This window comes from Cygnus atratus, chromosome 6, assembly GCF_013377495.2.
Source record: "Cygnus atratus isolate AKBS03 ecotype Queensland, Australia chromosome 6, CAtr_DNAZoo_HiC_assembly, whole genome shotgun sequence".
Lineage (NCBI taxonomy): Eukaryota > Metazoa > Chordata > Aves > Anseriformes > Anatidae > Cygnus > Cygnus atratus.
The window spans coordinates 35118461-35138481 of NC_066367.1; the positions used below are offsets into that span (position 1 = coordinate 35118461).

General features: G+C 35.3%; 1 protein-coding gene across 1 annotated transcript in view; it reads right to left on the reverse strand.

Annotated features, from left to right (window-relative positions):
* Positions 1-20021, reverse strand: part of LRP1B (LDL receptor related protein 1B) — a 509529-nt gene that overhangs the window by 238302 nt on the left and 251206 nt on the right. The window contains 8 exon segments of the mRNA XM_050711674.1: positions 88-228; positions 1624-1746; positions 3414-3603; positions 6429-6648; positions 9600-9780; positions 14871-15107; positions 17324-17467; positions 19445-19616. Of these exon segments, the coding sequence (XP_050567631.1) occupies positions 88-228; positions 1624-1746; positions 3414-3603; positions 6429-6648; positions 9600-9780; positions 14871-15107; positions 17324-17467; positions 19445-19616 (1408 nt within the window).

The window sequence follows — 20021 nt, forward strand, 5'->3', positions numbered from 1 at the left end:
GACTTAAGGATATTGCTTGTGCTTATTTTTTTTCCAGGTTTTTAAATAAAGTATGAAATGTGGGTTAAAATTTAAAAGAATACATACAGCAAATTTCAGAATGTTCATCACTGCCATCCAAGCAGTCATCATCCCCATCACAGCGCCAGCGATCCTGGATACAGCGCTTATTGTTGCACTGAAACTGTTCAGCTTTGCAAAACTGTGGTAGCACTTCTCCCTGTTTAACTAGGAAAAATATCCCAGAAGCACATGTGATTTATCAGCTTGATACATACAGAATGCAATAGTACCTCTATATAAATAGATACCATTTTTTTTGTTAGCACTCTTCAGAGGAGTTTTTAGTAAACTTTGTATTTTTTAGGTAATTCCTCCCAAAGCCTGTAGCAGCATGCAGACCTGAGTGTATACTTGAGGTAATGTATTTTTAATAAATGGAACAGAATATGCCACTCATAACAGAATGGCAATCTTTTTAATTTTTTTTTTTTAATTGATGCATAAGATGATAGTGTAAAGATACAGGTTTAAAATATTGTAATGCCTCACTGACAGTGAAAAGAAAATATTCTTACAGACAATCCAAATTCTGTTGCACATTTAAGGGCCAGAAAATGATTACTGAAAAGCTGATTCTTGTATCTAAGCAACAACTCAAACACCTGCATTATGCACTGGTACAAACTCAGCAAGTAAAGGATAAAATTCTATGGCGGCAGAATTAAGTAGCAAGCTACAAGCTTACTGGTAAATCCAGACAGATACATTTCTCAACAAAAGGTTCAGAATCTTTAGTGTGTAAAATACAACACATCACTCTATGACCCTATCAGGAACACCAAAGTCTTTGGAAAGAGCTGGGCACTGAAGTCAGATGGGAAAAAAAGCAGGAAAGATACTTCATTGAGATATGAAAGTGTCTAGCCTCTCTCTAATGCTTACATTCCATCTTACCAGTGCTAAATCCACCTTCCAGTATTTTCTGCTAAAAAGAAAAAGTTTTCTTTAGCAACAGAGATGGCTCTGCCAGTCATGCATTTGGGTCAAGTTCAAGGTAATTGTAAACTCAATAATGTTCATCATGATATGAAATAATCCTTTTGCTTTACTCAGCTCTACAAGGTCTATAGCTGGAGAGCTACGTAAAGTTTTACACACTACACTTCAAGAACTAACGAATGAGATCAAAAAGATCAATCAAAATTTTAAGTTACAAAATGTTGTGTAATTTTTTTTTTAATGCATATATTATCTGATATTAACTTTAATTTTAAATCCCACATTTTATTATGAATATTATTGGTGTTTCAATGAAGATATCCAAGGAAGAGATGAAAGGAAAAGATGGCAAATTCGCATAGCCTATGTAAGGACATATTATGTATATAAATATCTGCTTGATGGATTTTATAAACATCTTGAGAACAAATATTTTCTATGCCTGATTTCAGCTAAAGATATTAAGTCCATATAATAATCTGAAACCAGTTCATATAGATTATTACCTTGAAATTTTCTTATATTTCTGATATTTTGTAAAAGAGATAAGTGAAATATTTAAATCCTTTAACATATCAGACATTTTAAAATATTTTCCAGTGAACTCTTTAAAAAGCTTACTTGTGCAAGTTGTACTGTTTTCCTCCAAAAGCTGATTATCAGCACAGGCACAAACTCTGCCTCCAGGAATGGCTAAACAAAGAGTACTGCAACCTCCATTGTTAACACGACATGCATTATCACCTGTAAAAGCAAGAAAGGGAACTTTAAAACTAACAACCATGCTAGAACAAGTTTTGTTTATATGTTTGTTTTTATTTTTCTTTTTTGAGTATGTAAGCATTTGAAGATCCTTTTACTGTTATCCTCTCCATTTAGGGAAACATTATTCTCATAGTTTGTTTACTACAGCTTACAATATAAAAATAATTTCAGATACAGGTTGCAATAACTTGTAAGAATAAAAAGCAATTACATCATTAGCTCATAGCATTCTATCTCACGTTTTAGGAGATGAATAAATGTTGGAAACTATTTAATATGTCACATCTACATGTGATGACAGATTGCCATGAATGTAGTAGTTTTAAGAAATCCAACAGTATATATAGAAATGGTCTGAATTATAATGGCAGTTGCACATGTTCAAACAATGTGACTACAAATGCAGACTAAGAAAAAAAGAGAAAGGAAACAGAAATTAGAAGTATAATGAGATCACGGCAGACAGAATTCAATGCAGACATTACACTACTCTTTGATGAACACATCTGCTATTTCTTTGCTTTCTTTTCCCCTGTTGTTTCTTCCCCTAAACCATATGCAGTTCACATGAAGTTACTGACAGCTGTCAGGTGTTCTAACAAGCACTGTTGCATACTGGTGATGATACTGTGAAAATAAAGCTGAATTTTAAGCCTGGTGACAAGGTACCTGTGAGATGTCCTGCAAACCTAAAAAAAAACTCCACCGTTTTAATATACTGGCTATTACAGCTGAGCAAAGTACATCTTAAAGTTGTATCTGTACTAAATAGCATTGGGATAAATGGTGAAATTTCTATTTTGTTATTTTTCGGTTAATGTACAGGATCAAACATTACAGGACTGCAAATATCTGAGGGTCTCTGATTTTCTGTAGGAACTGTGGGACACGAAACACTGTTCTACTTGTACATGTCAAAAATGATAGCCCAATAGGCTTGACATTTTTCTTTTTGAGATCTATAAAGATATTAATATTTAACATAGTCCACTTTTAAAACAGTATTTTACTTATACTCATTCCTGATATTTAGTTTCATGCTTTCAATCTCTGGTAGCAGACATTAACCAGAAACATGTTCTCACTAAAGAAAGCAAATATTCAACACTTACCTAAATTCTGTATGCAGTAAATGGATTCCAAAGTTTTCTTCAGTAAAATACAAATGTGAATTAAATTGTGTGCATTTTCTAAACTATCCATACTACTTTATGGCTTTTTATCTCTTTTCTCTACTGACACAACTAGCATAAACAACCTACTCTTCCACTACTCTCAAAGGCCACTGACTTGGATTCTGTATAACAGCACCTTGTACTTTCAGCAGACTAAGTCATATATTGCTGATGAAGATCTTACCCAAGAAAAAGCAAATTAAACAAAGTATTTTATGTGTATGAGCCAATGTGTACATATTATCCATTCTGTTTTATATTTTCAGTGTCTCTTTCACATATGAGGAAAACAGTAATAAACACAGAAGAAATACAGTTATACTAATTTGGCTCACTGTTTTTAATAAGCACAAGATGATCAATTTTAACATCAATGGACTGAAATATTAAGAATTGTCTTTGTCATGCCATAATCAGCATGGAAAATATCCTTTTATAACAGAGCTTTGAAGAATCATATCTTTTTAATACCTTGCTGTTTGCGTGGGTCATAAATCTGGAGCCCAAACAAAGGTGGTCTCTCACTTCTTAACAGTGTCACATTTCCTGTAACCAGATCCAACTGGAAAATAGACCCATTCATATAATCTGTCCAGTAAACACGATTTCCATGATGTGATAGTCCAAAAGGATGATTCAGATCTTTCCCACTGTAGACTACCTGCAATTAATTAGTGATCATTGGCAAGGTTAAAATAATTATTTTTTCTTAGCATACATTATAGAGAACATAAAACAGGAAACAGGAAAACTGAGATTAGGAGATTAGCAATGTGCAGACATAGCAATTTAATGCAATGAATTAAATAGTGTAAAACTGTTCTGTGCACCAGCAACAGTTAACTCCAGAACTTCATATACATTCATTTTAAGTGGATAATGCACAGGAATGCAGGTAACCATGCAATTACTACGTTCAGTAAAAATCTACCTTCTTCCCTATCATGGAAGCATGTTCATTTATAATCATTTTGGATATGTGTGAAAGATATCAAATATTTGCTCCTTCTGAAATGTTGCTGAAATCCTCTTCTCCTATAAACAGTCAATCCCATATTTTGGAGTGATTTTTACCTCAACTAGGTTTTAAGTCAGTACTCTTGCTTCTACCAAAAGCAAAGAACAGTGTGTATGAGTTGCTCATTTTTGTTCAAATGTGAAGCAAAGAGCAGAAACTACTTTTTTTATTTTTGCTTATTAAATTCCCCATTATTTTGGGGTTATGGTAACTTAAAAAACAAAACAAAACAAAACATGCCACAGTTTATTCCCATAATAGTAAAAACTATTTTTCCCCACTAATCTTCTGCTTCTGGTTAATTAACATACATAGAACTACAAATTATAACCAAATCTGGTCTCTATTTTATTGGCTGCAGGAATGTAAACCCATGTCTTTGCTATAGCTCTAGTCTCAGGACTCGTTAACAAGAAATACAACTACAACTACAGAGCTATCTGATAAAGAAGTATAGTTTAAAAATATTTCCTACAGAATTAAAACTAAAAAAAAGTTTTACCATTATGAAAATTGCATTAATTTGAATGATTTAATTTAGAAAGACATAGAAGACAGCAAAAGTCTACATCATCTACTTCTGGGAATGCTGTCTTTATACTTCATCATAGCAACTGCTGTTTGGGATGATTAAGTTCCAGTATTCTTCTGTTGGCTGGGCTACTTCCTTGAACTAATGCCCAACAGTGTATTTCTATCTTGCCTCCAGAAACAGTGAAGCAGTTCATCGGATTCTGTACCTTGTCTCTATTTAGAGACATATACCCAAGAGAATAAGGAGATATAAACTGTTGAAATACAACTGCTTTGAGGTGACAAAACAGCATCTCACTTTCCCCTTCAATTTTTCTATTTGGCTTTGGAATGTATTTATTTATTTTATTTAATTTGACCATTTATTTAATGGTCAAAACACTTCAGTTAACTGCTTTTGATAAAAATTAATCCATCAGTCAATCATCCACCAACTACTGGTGGAATTAATTTAGAAATTCCCCAGCCCCGAAATCTTCACTATGCCAACACTTACAGAATTAAAGATGCTACTGACCCAGTTATATTTTAACCAGAATATCCTGGAATAAATAACAAAGGACCCAGCATCAAAAGCAAGTATCTTCTAGTTATTTTTGGATGCATGCAATTTACTCAGATGTCTCTAAAGTTTATTTAAATCACAGGATTATATAAGGAAACCTTTAAAAATCAACAACAACCAACAACAGAACAATTCTGTGACACTTCAATATAAAGCCTATAAAGACAGGTGCTTCTTATTATTCAGCAGTTACAGCAGGAGGCAAAAACAGCATCTCTCACTACTAATCCATGTGTAATTCATGGCAGCTGCATTTACTTGTTTACACCTGTTCTGCCCAGGAACTTTCCAACAAGTCTAACATGGAAAGTAGACAAAGATCTTTGATTAAAATTGCCTTGCTCCCGGTACACTTACCCTCCTGCCCCCTCCATTACAGGACCATAATGGATTTGGAGCAAAAGTATAAGCACTAAATGTAAATCCCAACCTAGCTATTGTGACAAACTGCAACACTGCTGCATTGATACAGGTTTAAGAGCAGATAATCCAATATAAATGATTTTAAAAGCAATATGTGCTTGCACAGGGATAAGTACCAGGGAGAATGGTGTCTACAGTCACTATTTTCAGTACTAGAGATCTGCGTATTGGTCCTATTAAGGCCATCATATGGAGGGAATCATGAATAAAGGACAAGTGAATTTGTGAAAAAAATCCTTACACAGAAGTAAAAGGACTTAATGCCTGCCACTCTCTATTAACACTAAAGGAAAAATTTAAATTGTCAAGGTACTAATTTTATGAAATAGATGCTAAACCTCTCCCATATGATTAGATTCCAGTCTAAAGCATCAGCTGTTTTCCATATGTCTGTTCTGTGCTTGTTCCTTCTAGAAAAAAACATAGGACTTCTATAAAGATTTGTATCTAGTTAATACAGCCATTAGTAATAACTAAAACAATCTCTCTCCGTTGTTGTCTGCACTTGTTGAGTGTTTCCCCTCTACATAGTACCACAAATGTTCAAATGAGGTCCTGAGATTCATCAAAAGCAGTAAAGCTAAATGAAAGCCTTGCTCTGGCAGAGTCAAAAGAAGACTTTTTTTTTTTTTTTTTTTTTACTGAAAAGCTCTCTGTAGTTTGATGGATCAATCAAGGTGAAATTCATTGTCACATGAGAAAAATATATTAATAATAAAAAAAAAAACAACTTTTGTGTCACTTTCTAAAGTAAAGATGAAAACTTTAAGCTGTATTTTGTTCTTCTGCAGGAGACTGCCAACATCGCTTGTTTCAACAGAGATGACACTGGACATGCCACAGGGTTACACACACTTTAAAAAGCTTGAAAAGTATTTTTAACATAACACAATAAAATCCAGAGAAAGAGCACGCCTGTGGCAAAGCAGCAGTATTTTTCTTTTACCTTTCTGTCAGTTCCATTCAAAAATATCCTTTCAATGTGATCATAATAGGCATCACACCAGTATAACACATTAGCATGATAGTCCAGAGTTAAACCATTTGGCCATAGCATCTTTGATGTTACAAAAATCTGCCGACTGTAGCCATCCATCCATGCCTTCTCAATTCTTCCCACACTGTCATCTATTTCATCTTCTTCCCAGTCTGTCCAATACATCCATCTATGAAATCATAAAAAATGAACATTTAGATACCATTTTAATCATGTGAATAATACTGTAGACTTTTAACGGAAGTTTGGAACCGTATACCCACAAGCCAGAGCAATTTTGTCTTTTGCAAGTCTTTGCATGTCTTTCCACTGCTATATAACGGTATTTACTTTCCATGTATGCCGGATGCTGCTAAAATGATACTTAAGGATTTTTTCTCATGTTGTAATGAATTACATGAATGCCAAATGGACTGACATGAGAAGTGAAAGAATTGTTTAGGACCCTTTTTTAATCACACCAGAATTATGATTTTTAAACCAGCATTTTACTGACTTTGTCATGAAATTTGAACTTTAATTGTTGTGTAGTTGTGGGTTTTTGTTTGTTTGTTTTTGCCAAGTCTAATTTGCCTTTACGATGCAAATCTGATTTTTTTGTTATACTTAATACTATCAAAAAACTTCAATACATTAGTTGCACTCTAGTTGAATAGCTACAGGATAACCTTGATGTTCTGTGAACTTCACATCCCACATGAAAGCAGCCAAATTACTCTGAAACTGTTATGAGCAGTCTATCCCTTACAAAAATATTTAGAACTAGATGTCTAGAAGAAGTATTTGAAAAATCTCTAGTACGGCTAGTAGGCAATTTTAGCGTAGTTTTAAGTGCAGCAGTGTAGATAACCAAAACTACAAAAAATAAGTACCTACGCTACTCTGGAAAATCAGGCAAACATTGCAGTAAGTCATCTAACTGTATTCACTCAGATGAGTTCTCTGAGACACTCTCTACTGGCCATTACAAGCACACCCTGTGTTTTCTTTTTTTTTCTTTTTTTTTTTTTTAATCGAATTAGTGAATTTATGATGCCTTATTACAGAATTTGCTGGTGACAATTCTGATTTCAACAATTTAAAATACATAACCTGAACTTATACAAAAGCCGAGGGTAGCAAACATGCTACGAAATACTACGTGTTTCTTACAAAAGGAAAGCACAGGTTCATGGAAAGAAAACACACAGAAGCCAGTATGTAATCTATGAAGCCCCTAAACAGCATTCCAGATCCTGTGATGGAAGGTAACGTTAATATGAGGAAAATACTTACTTTGTAACAGATGTATACTTTAAAGCCAAGTATAGGTTTGCCATTATTAAGCATTAAATAGAATAAAAACATTATGTTTCTTAAACAAATATGGTCCTACTTCTGAGTATTAAAGGTGTCATGACTTCTTAGGTATTTAGGTGTCTCACCTAATTTTAGAATCATAAATCTGTTGAAATCAAAGTTTCTGAAATAATTTCTGTAATCCCAATCCACCTAATTTGTTGTTACTTTAAAGAATAAAAGCTTGGAATTTTAATCCTGATTGTCTCCATGTTTCCAAAGGAAGGAAAAAAATGAAGAAAAAAACGGCTTTCCTGACAAATCCGTTCAAATTAAAAGACACTCAGGCAAACATTTTCAAATCTACTGGTCAAGCATTTTATTCACATCACTTTTATGTTTAAGAATAATTTGATCAGGTTTTTTTTTTTTATGTAAGAAATTGGAAAGAAATAAAGTTATACCATCATTACACAGATTTAGAGATATGCAGGTGTACACCTTTTGTTTCTTTTCTATCTAACATGATTCTAACATGAAGAAGGTTGTATTGGGTTCTTTTAGTATCTTTGCAAATATATGCTAAGAACATAAACAAATTTTTGATCCATGAGGCTTATAAACCTCACTATATTTTCTAACTCAAAAAACACTACATTTAATCACAGAATTTTAAAACCTATAAATGCTGTAAAGCTCAAGGAAAGACACAGGTCAGTATGGAATTTATATTGAAGGCCAAAATATGTTTTACACATATTTACATGACTGCTAAAGAGCAATTAATGAGCTTTCCTCCATTAACTTTTTGTCTGTACTTATTCTAGTTATCATGTCATAAGCTAAAACATGCTTACAGTAATGGACATTTACGTTAATGTGCTTTAATTGTATCTCAAAATGCAGTTAATACTTCTGTGTTGGTTAAATCAAGACTAATATTTTCTAAACATAATTAAAATGTCATAATAAACGCTATCCCTCAGGAAAAGCTTCCATGAGAAGCATGATCATGAAGGGCAAGTTATTTTATTAGAGAAGTGTTTTATATAATAGTCCTTTCCAGATAATACATCTTCATACACTATTTCCTGTGCCATGCATTTACTGAGCTGGAAAATTTAACAAAGTAATTTTAGGTATGGCTATGGTTTGTGGTCTGATTTTACATTCTTACTATCTGACCTTAATTAATTGTAGCCTGTCCACAGTCACTTCCATTCCTCAAGGACAAGCTCAAAAGTGAAAACCTGATAGTGTAAATACATTCTAGTACTAGAAAAACAGCAATCAATCCAGCCACACTAGAGTTACCTGCCTAAATCATTCCCCAGTGACAATTTTCTGAATAATTGTATCAGTGAATTTTTAGGTATACCACAACCGTAACACACTAATATAATGTTCTTTTTATTATGCAGCCTATAACAACCAATTATATTAGTAGTGAAAAATACCTGTCTCATTTATTTTTGTAAACTAATGTGTACAAGGATATGGTTTTAATTAACTTGAGAAATAGAGACTTAAAAAGAGAGAAATAAAGAAGAGTATTATAGAGTTCACCTAATATTAAAAATACATACAGGTCTGATACACTCAATTTGTTCAAGCAAAAGGTGAATCACATTCAAATTAACTTGACATAGGTTGAGCTGTGTCTGAGCATACACATTCTTCTCAAGGCTTCAGGCAAGAATTCTTGTCAGGAATTAGAGATATAGACTAGACTACTGGAGAATTTTAGACTACCATATGGCTTTACAGACCCATCCTAAGCAAAATTCAATCCTGTATTTATCCTATAAAGATATGAATTAAACATGATAGACTACTCCATACCCATTGACTGGATCAACAACAATTCCTCTAGGGTGGGACATGTCTCCCTCCAACAAAGTTTTCCGACTCTGAGCAGCCTTTTCCAGTCTGGCTACAGCGATTGTTTTCCTGTGGCCATCATTTGTCCAATAAAGATTATTTCCAATCCAGTCCACTGCTATGCCTTCTACATTATCGAGATCTGAGAGAGAAGGGAGGGGCAGTAATAAAAGATTAATATTATACATTCATGTTCTAACACTATCCATTAATGTCAATAATGGACAATATATCATAAATATAGCTAAATTAGATTATTTTATTGGATTAATTATATTTGCTGAATTACAATACTGAAGTTTGCTGTGTCTGTCAGAATTAATTTTTGCTGAAAACAACCTACTGGCCATAAAATTTGTGTATTAGGCCATCAGCCCTGCATATGCTAACTGTAATCAGACTCAGACAAAACACTATTTAACAAAACCCTACTTAACTTTAACCCAAAATGGTTATATCACTCAAGTCAGGAGAAGCTTCCAGGATTAGCTCTAGTATTCCATCTAAATAATCTTGTTTTCACCCAGATCAAAAATATCATTATTTTTTAAAAAATAAGCAAAATACACATTGTATATACATTGACCATGCAAAGCACACAAGCAAGAACATCACAACAATTTGAGTAATTTCTATGTACAGGAGCAAATCATTAACACAGCAAAAAATACACAAACAGCATGCCCCCGCGGCACCCCCACCTCTTGGCACCCACAAAACACCTTTACACATAACCAGCCCTTGACAATCCCATTACTTTTCAGGCACACTTTGCTTGCTCCATCCCAACTCAACCAATGCTTCAACACCGCCTGTCACCCCCACCCCACTGCCGTGTGGCAGCCGGGGGTGCCCTGCCATTGCCGGGCCCCCCTGAGGTGTCTGGGTCTTGCTGTGAGCACCTCGGAGCTGTTCTGAGCCAAACACTGGCCACCAGCAGCAGGAGGCACCTGGGAGAGGCCCTAGTGGCAGTACCCAGTGGTTACCTGACTGCCGCCCGCCCCAGAGCCTTCCCAAAGCTTTGCTCACTTTAATAGTTTTCTGAGGTAAAACTTTGGGTGGAATCGCTTATCCTCGTCCTCAATCACTCCTACATGATTTGGCACAGCTCAGGTTGATAGTCTGAGTTAGCTTTACGACAACAACATTGTGCAGGGGTAATGCTGTACTCTAAAACTTTCAAATCTCGTCACACAAGATGCCTCCCCATAATACAATTAGTAAGCACTAATGGAAAGGCCATACTTACTAAGTTTAATAATTTCAGCATAACTATGAGGTGTTTTTTTTTGCAACAGATCAGACCTGTTTTCCTTGGGACAAACTCTTCACCAATACTATTTTTTTAGACCACAAACGCCTTTACTGACTATAGCCCTAATAAATTATCCCATTCCCCACAAGAAACCAGTGAAATTCTTCATAACAGATGGGAATGTAAGGCACTTTTACCTAGTCACAATATACATAACTTATTTAGCAGACTGCAAAAAACTTACTGCTTACTATAACCCATAGATAATGTACAGGGTACCATCAAAAACACACCAAGATAAAATACAAGTTTTATCCCCAAAATGAAATATTGGGCTTTTTATACACTTGGATGCAATAAAAGCATCTATAAAAGGTGTCATTATAATCTCAATAGCATTGTAACATGACAAGTGACTTCACAGCCCTTTCGTTGAACAATGTTTTTCAGAGTAGTAATGTCACTATATCCCTATCAAGTTAGCAGAGACATAATGCTTTCAAATAACATTTTTCCTAAATTTTATAACTATTTCCTTTAAAAAAAAAACAACAAATGCATTTCAAATACAACGTTGAAGTATGTTAAGAATATAGTAAAGATGTGCACTGTATTTTCAAATCTAAAAATAACAATCCCCTTATTAAGACAGATATTTCAAGATGTATGCTTCAGTAAGAGCCTGCTAAAAATTATATCATGATAGCCATGTAATATTATTTAGAAATTTTTCCCTTATCAGTATCCCATGATATAAAAAAGTATATTCCCTGTTTTCCCTCAGTACAATGGCAGTGAACAAACAGCACAGATTAATAAAGAGAAATATACAGATGAGATATTCTTTAAAAAAAAAAAAAAAGGAAAGAAATTCCTGTCAATACCATGGATTTATATATGAAAGTATTTGAGAAATGAATTTGCTTGTCTCGAACAAGTTAACAATGTGGTTCAGAGTAGTTCAGGATTAGGATTAGAAGTCTCTCTAGTGTGTGTAATCGTTCTATCCCAAGAATATTGCCTATGCTAACTTAAACACTCGTGGAGATGTATGTAAATGGAGGTGTATGCATGTAAAGCTGTGATGTATTTCACACTTGCTAGCTTTTTTTTTTTTTGTCTGATTGTTTTCTAAATTTAAACCTTGAACTGCAAAATACACTGTACCACTGCAGTGACCTGAACAGTAACAGGAATTAAAGATATGTAACATCTAAAGCTTTCATATTTAAAGAAGGTGTTTTTTTTTTTTAAACATGAGAAATACAAATACAAGATTTTTAAAAACTCATATTTCTAAAGGCAACAATTTGCCATATTGGTTTTAAATGTATAAGAGATTATAAGCACAGTATGTAGTTTCGTATAGAATGGCCTAGCTCCATTAATGTCAGTTAAATCATGTGCACTAATATTGCCTAAAATACTACACATAACACAAGCATATATATTTTTTAAAATAGTTCTTCTGTATATCAACCAGCTAGATAGATAGATTCCAAAGATCTGTGTAGACTTATTGTTACCTTTTTTAAACAAAAAGTTAGCCTTTGCCCATCCTTGCTAATATTTCCAAGTGAATAATATAAATCATTAAGGCTCACAGTGACCTCAAATAACATAAGGGGGGCAAAGCAATGTTTTTTAAAAAAAGGAAGAATAAAAGAGGGAGAGTGTGTGTTTGTGGCAGTCCAACTGAACAATATTTAAGTCCCTTTAAAAAATTCTGGTTTGTTCCATTTTTTAAATTTAAAAAATGTATTTCAAAAGTAAGTCTGAAACCTTTATTACGGCATTTTCTGTTGCTGATGAAAGTACACTATTATTGCAGTTGTGCTGCCAACTCTGGGATAGGCCTTGCTGTGGGCTGTCAAATAGTTATCAATACAACACAGCAGTTTATTTTCCAAAGTGAAGAATAAGAAATCACAGCTGAAGCTGTATCGGAAATCAAACTCCAGCAGTGTTAGGTGCTCAGCGTTCTCAATTGCCAGTCAACAGCTTGTAGGATCAGGCTCTCATGTAGGCAAACTGTAATTATCTGAGTTACAGTGTTGTTTGAGCTAGCATATCTGTTCTTGCAAAACCTGATAGTCACAAAAAATGACAACTTCTCATCTGAGAAATGACACAGATAGAACTCCTTAGCAGCATGCTGTACAGAGCGAATATTAAACCACCTCCTGACACACCTGATTTTCTCTAGTAACCGTCCACCAAGGAACGATTTAATCTATCCCTGCTGAGTTCTTGAGAGCTGACAGAAATAAAAGCTGAGGTGGTATGGCTGGAGGCCATATTAATTTTTAAAATCATGATAAATACATTAACAAGTGTTCTTTAAACATTCCTTAAAGTTATGAAAATACATCAAGTTCTAACTAATAATGTAAACTTCTGGAAAATGAGTGAGGAAAGAATGACACTGATTTTATTTATTTTTAAATATTAGGAACACCAACAATACATCATCAAATAATCCACAACTCTTTTGGTAGTGCTTTGGCATTTTGCTACGTCGTATTTATAAAGAGTAGAAATTAAAGTTAAACATTATTTAAAAGAATCTCATCAAGTTGCTGATTTGGTATACAATGTTTATTCATGTTTGCATGTTTGATTAGGCTAAGCTCAACCTGTCTGACACCTTTCAGCAAGGATACTCTTTGGTATGACCATGAATGTTTAAGTCTATATACTGTCCACTCTACCTGTACTCCACATTTGGATTAGCCTGTTGTAAAATGAAATGTGTGTTGTTTTGTTAAAGTTCAGCAGTAGAGGTTCTGTGATGTATGTTATCCATTTCCATATTCACAGTGAAGAATTACCAGATTGGCAGCTGAGTGTTCGTTATTTACTCAGACAGCCATTCGTTATTATGCTATCACCAAGCTCCTTGTAGCTACTCCTGAAGGGATCTATCTGTGTGCAGACTTTGAGGTCTGTAGAGAGACCTTATACCAAAAAAAAAGCACCACAGCACTGCAAATGGGAGAGCTGTCTCTGAGACAGCTGGATTAAAACATGGGTTATGAATCATGGGGAATGAAAATCCCTGCATTAAGGCAATAGTATTTTAGTTACTTTCACTGGCTCAAGCTTCAATTTACAAATAGAGACATTAAGCTCTATGAAGAGCAAGATGGATATTCATACTGCTTTTTTTTCTTGAGTACTAGAAAATAATTACTGCAGAATGTATTTCAACTGAGGCAGTAGCTACATCTTGCTGAAGCAGTCTTTCATGAAAAATGTCTGATATAGAAAAAGAAGGGTTGACAAACTAAAGGTTTGATTAGTGAAATAGCATTTAATATGAAGAGATGTGCCTCTAGACCAGGGAGATTCTGCACAGTATGATGAGAGAGGTGGAAACTAGAGAACTGCTGATAGTTTTTCTACTTGATATAATATACAGTACAAATATCTTAGTTCAGATTCTCAAAAGTGTTTAGGTTTTCCTGTTGCTTCCACAGATACATGGAAAAATACATCAGGAAAGACAAAGCTAAATAACTTTTTTTTTCCCCCCTAATTAGTTTTCAAGTGATAGTACTACGGAAAGTCTTCCCCTGCCAATGTACTTGAATAAACTCCAGAAACCACATTGTAATGCAGGTTGTAGGTAAAAAGTCTCACAATATTCATAAGGACACTGGATAGTTTAGTGAACAATTACAAGGATTACATTATGGATCCACTGTACCTACTGAAAGAATGCAGTGGAAATGTAGCAGTATAGGCTAAACAGACAAAGAATTCGCAGCAGAGCAATTTAACCAAACTTAACATTTCTGCAGTATGGAAAAATAAATAGGAAGTTCTAAAAAAAATGTCTCCAACTCTGTTCAAGGTCTAGTTTGGTTCTGTTTTCAATGGGTGATTTAAACAAAGTTTTAAATTATCTGTAAAGGTCAGTTCAACTTCTCCTGAGTGAGATTCTCTGAATGTCACTATCAGTTAGCATTGCCTACCATCTTTGAGGATTGTTTCTCGCTCTGTGCCATCAATTTTCTGTCGTCCAATTAAGAAACTGGTAGTATCAGCAAAGTAAATGTAATTGGTTTCGGCATGGAAGTCCAGGGCACGAGGATTGACTAAGTTTTCTATAGGGATCATGTATTCATCAGATACTTTGGTATTCAGGTCCATTCCCCGTATTATTCCTGGGCGTCCCTTCCCATAAAAAAGAAACAATTCATTCTTTGGTCCTGCAAAAGAAAGATTACAAACATAAACAACTGATGCTGCCTAATCTTCTTTACAGTGCATAATGTCACTGTTTAATTAACCAGCACAATTAGTGGGGGAGCAGGAGAGTTAGTTATTCAATACCAAAAATTAAACTTTCATATATTCCAAAGGTATCTAAACTCAAGAAATCTAGCTAATTGCATTACCTTAATTAAAATACAAATTACTTCAGTGAGCTGCTTACATCTAATTATTTTTTCTATAAAAGTTCACACTGAAAAGAAATGCTAGATCACAGAATAACTTTGCATCTAATGCATCTAATGTGAAATGCACATATATAGCACTGCAGACATTTAATTTTACAATTCATTAGGATCTATCAGGGTAATGTAGACCACGACTGAAGCGATCATTAGATCTAACAAGACTGTAAACTTCAGCAAATTCAAAACACCATTTTTTTTCACCTCAAGTTTCTCAGAAGCAAACAAAAGGTTACAGTAATTTTATTTTTTTTTTCAAATAGGAAGGAGTATAACAAATTGACATGCTGACTTCTTTCATACTGAGATACAAAACATGGATACCGATTTTTCCTACTTCTTCTTTTAGAATTTCATTAAGTAGGTTAATTACAAATAACTGAAATTTGTTAAGGTGATTTTCTTTCCTTAAAGATAGGTACAAATATCCTTAGATACTTCATACTATAAGCATAGCTCTTAAAATTGTTTAAAATATGTTCTTTTCCCAGTGCCTCTCACAGTTTTTTGCTGGAATTGTTCATGCAAACGAGAAGATTGACTGAGGTGAAATACATTTATCTACCACCATCCATCAAAGCATTTAGTTGCATGCCTTTCTTTTGAACTAAATCAATGTCATTTGAACAAGAAATCAGACAAAAATAGACTCATAGAATCACAGAATGGTTTGGGCTGGAAGGAAACCTGGTTCCACACCCCTGCCGTGGGCAGGGACACCTCCCACCAGACGAGGCTGCCCAAAGCCCCATCCAGCCTGGCCTTGAACGCTGCCAGGGATGGGGCAGCCACAGCTTCTCTGGGCAGCCTGTGCCAGAGCCTCACCACCCTCTGAGTGAAGAATTTCTTCCTAATACCTAATCTAAACGTACCCTCTTTCAGTTGTCCTATCACTCCATGCCCTTGCAAAGTCTCCATCTTTCCGTCTTTCTTATAAGCCCCCTTTAAGTAATGAAAGGCTACAGTAAGTTCTCCCTAGAGCCTTCTGTTCTCCAGGCTAAAAAACAAAAACATAAACAAAACAGCTCTCTCAGCCTTTCTTCACAGGAGAGGTGCTCCAGCCCCTTGATCATCTTTGTGGCCCTCCTGTGGACTCTAACAGGTCGTTCTTGGGCTGGAGGCCCCAAAGCTGAACACAGGGCTCCAGGTGGGGCCTCACAAGAGCAGAGCAGAGGGGGACAATCCCCTCCCTGCCCTGTTGGCCACCCCTCTGTTGATGCAGCCCAGGATGTAGTTGGCCTTCTGGGCTGCAAGCACACTCTACTGGCTCACGTCGAGCTCTTGATCCACCAGAACCCCCAGGTCCTTCTATGCAGGGCTGCTCTCAGTGAATTCTCTTCTCTTACTCATGTCTGGGATTGCTTTGACCCAGATGCAGCACCTTGCACTTGGACTTGTTGAACCTCATGCGGTTCGTGCAGGCCCACTTCTCAAGCCTGTCCATGTACCTCTGGATACCATCTCTTCCTTCTCTCGTGTCAGCTGCATCAGTTGTGCTAGGTATAATCACAGTCACATAAATCAAGCTTCCTGTCAGAAAGTATTATGAAAGAAACCTTGCTTGCCCTATTCAAGTGAAGGGTCCATTAAGATTGTTGTAAGATGATTGTATGGGTAGAAATTGACGGTGACTGAAACTATTTAACAGTATTTTAGTACTTATGTATTGTAAGAACGCATAGTTTATATTTTAAAAAAAGAGTAAAAGTGGTAACTTGTGATGATTTTTTGAAGTCCTTTAAATGGCATCCCTGGTATAATTTGTCACTTCTGTGAACTGACCCCAATCAAATCATTTTAAGGAATGAAAAGAGCATATGAATTAAATGTCAAGTACATGTTGCAAAACAGTTTTACCTGAAAACAGCCCATGTGATTTCCATTGTTAATGATTTCATGTTAAATAACACAGTAACTAAGCCCTGAAATATTAGCATCTGGCAAACTGTTTGATTTGAGTAACATACTTTTGCATGACCTGCCATCGCTTCCCAAGATGAAGCCAGTCCTGCAGCGACAAGTCCGTGTTTTGTAGTTGCTGCTGAGCAGACAGATGTGCGAACATCCCCCTGGCATTCCATATTGGTCCACCTCACATGCATGGCTTCTGGCTACAATGAGTGAAAAACAGCATGATTGAAATCCAGTTAAAGTAAGATAATTATATGCATCAACATGTCAAAAATTTAGACGGGAAAAAAGGGGATTTTTTGTCATGGCAAGTCTTTCCACAGAATATAACTACAAACGAAGGATTTTTTAAGGTGATACCCAAAGTGGACAAATGCATATATCCAAAGGACCATCTTGTGCCTATCAAGCCTACAATGCTGTATGGGATAACTCCTTTCCGAATGAGTTTCTGTAGAGTCATTTGCTGGGCAGCACTCTGCTGGGATAGATGACTTTCTTTACCTTTATTTGTTTGTTTGATTCTTTTTGTTTGTTTGTTTGAGAGCAGAGTGAATCTCATGCCCAATATCCCATTCCAGTTCACTATTCATTCAACAACATTAGACAGCACCTTTCTGGGGGAGACAACTGTGCAGAAACTAAAGGACAAAATAAGTAGCATTTTTCCCATATTTGAACAGATGGGACAGAAATCCAACTAAAGCAGAACCCTAAATTAGCAGATTAATATATCAAATACACTTTTAAAAATTATCTAAGGTAAATCTGATCAGGAAAAAAAAAAACACAATCATTCTATTTTGCATTTACTACACTGACTTAGAAGAGGACAACAGTATTTTAGATCAAAAACTGCTTTTCTCTTCTTTCTCCTTCCCATCAAGCTTTTCAGTTTTTGTTGTTGTTGTTGTTCATTTGTTTTTTAAAGTAATCCAGTGGTTTAAGATCAATATTGTTAAAGTTATACAGAAACTCTACCAAGTTCAGCCAGCCTTTACAGCAAATCTTGACAAGCAACAAACATGTCCATTCAAAACAAAAGGAGCTGCAGAGTGAACAAAGGGCAAGAGGAACAGATTAATCACAGGATGTAATAAAAGATTACACTGTGCTCATGTCTCTCCTATACTCAACCTCTCTGACTCCCTCAGGGGTACAAGAGGGAGGCCTATAGCAAGAAGAGAGTCTTTGCAGACTCCTTCAGATGCTGACATCTGCAAAATCAATGCCCTCAACTACAGGGTGAAAATTAGTTCACCCAATCAGTTATAGTTTGCTACCACTTCAGAAACCTCTCTAAAAGCAGTCAGGCTGTTTAATAACATTGATGTTAATCACCAGAATTGGTGTTAGCTTTTACATCCCAACAGTCATGACAAGGATTCTAGTATTTACTGCTATCAGTCATATCAAAAAAAGAAAAAAAAAATGCTTACAAACTATTACTGTAAATATTTTGGATCTTATTATCTTTGTGCAAAATGCCCACAAATCATACTGATGTTCTGAGTGCAGAAAGTTATGCAATCAGACCTATGATTCAAGTCAAACCTGAGGACTGTGGACCTCAGAAACTGCTATTTTACCAAAAATTCTGAGATTTTAAAAGTTTTTCACTATAGACTAAAATGAAGTTTTCTTTGACAAAAGGCAAAGATTGTATTTAGTAAAGCCAAGGAAAACTTAACAACAATTTCCTGTCTCACCAATGACTCTGCTGACAGGTTGGAGGGCTACCTGACTACATCTCCATTCTTTTTGGCAACTCCAAAGACAGGGAAGGAATGTTGACTCCCTCAAGCAGGTCCAGAGAAACCAGGAATCTCCAAGGTCGGATACCCAGCCAGCTTGGTGGTATTGGACACCTAACAATTTTGAGTGTTAAATTCTGAAAGGCTGAGTGTGTGGAGCCAGAGAATTTACAAACCAGGGCTCTTAGGCAGTTCTCCAAGCTGAATGCTCAGGAACCACTGGTGACAGGAGGTCAGGGAAGTGTGAAAACTGGCAGTGAAGCACACAGAAGACTAGGAAGATGAAGAAGTCACAGAAAGTTCTGCTGTAGTGTCAGATTTTCACTGCATCTTGTGAGACAGCTTTCTGGAAGAATGCTCTTCACCACACATTCACCTATTAACTCGGTTTACATTTCCTAGAAAGAGGAATTTTTATCTCACCTGCTGTTTGAGTTCTTTTCTGGTACACACGGATTCCTTTAGCATTGTCAAGTCTAGTAAGAGACTGAACATCGGTGCCATTATATCTATTTATCTGTAAAATGCTGAAGTTATCTGAATTAACTGCATATAAATAGTTTTCAAATACTGCCAAACCACAAAGATGCCTAACCTGGAAAAGAGGAAAAAAAAAAAAGGTCATTATTTTAGCTGAATATTTTAGGTGCATCTATGTTTTATAAACATCAAGTAATAATGTGAAATGTACATGGCAAACTGTATAAAGGAGTTTCTCGGTATGCTGATAAAATTAGTGAAAAACAAATGCAAACTACACTACAAATGTAGTTCACACTCTTTTAATCAGAAGTTTATAGTTACTAAAGTTTCGTACAAGAAAGGAAGAAAAATAAAAATATTTAACAATCTGTATTCGTTTAGCCTTTGAATTTCCCTGGATCTGTCTTTTAAATTAAAAACACCTGCATACTGTGTTAACTGCAACAGCCTATATTAGTATTAACTAATGTTAATTAACTATTAATACCTAATATTAACTAATATTATTAACTAATGT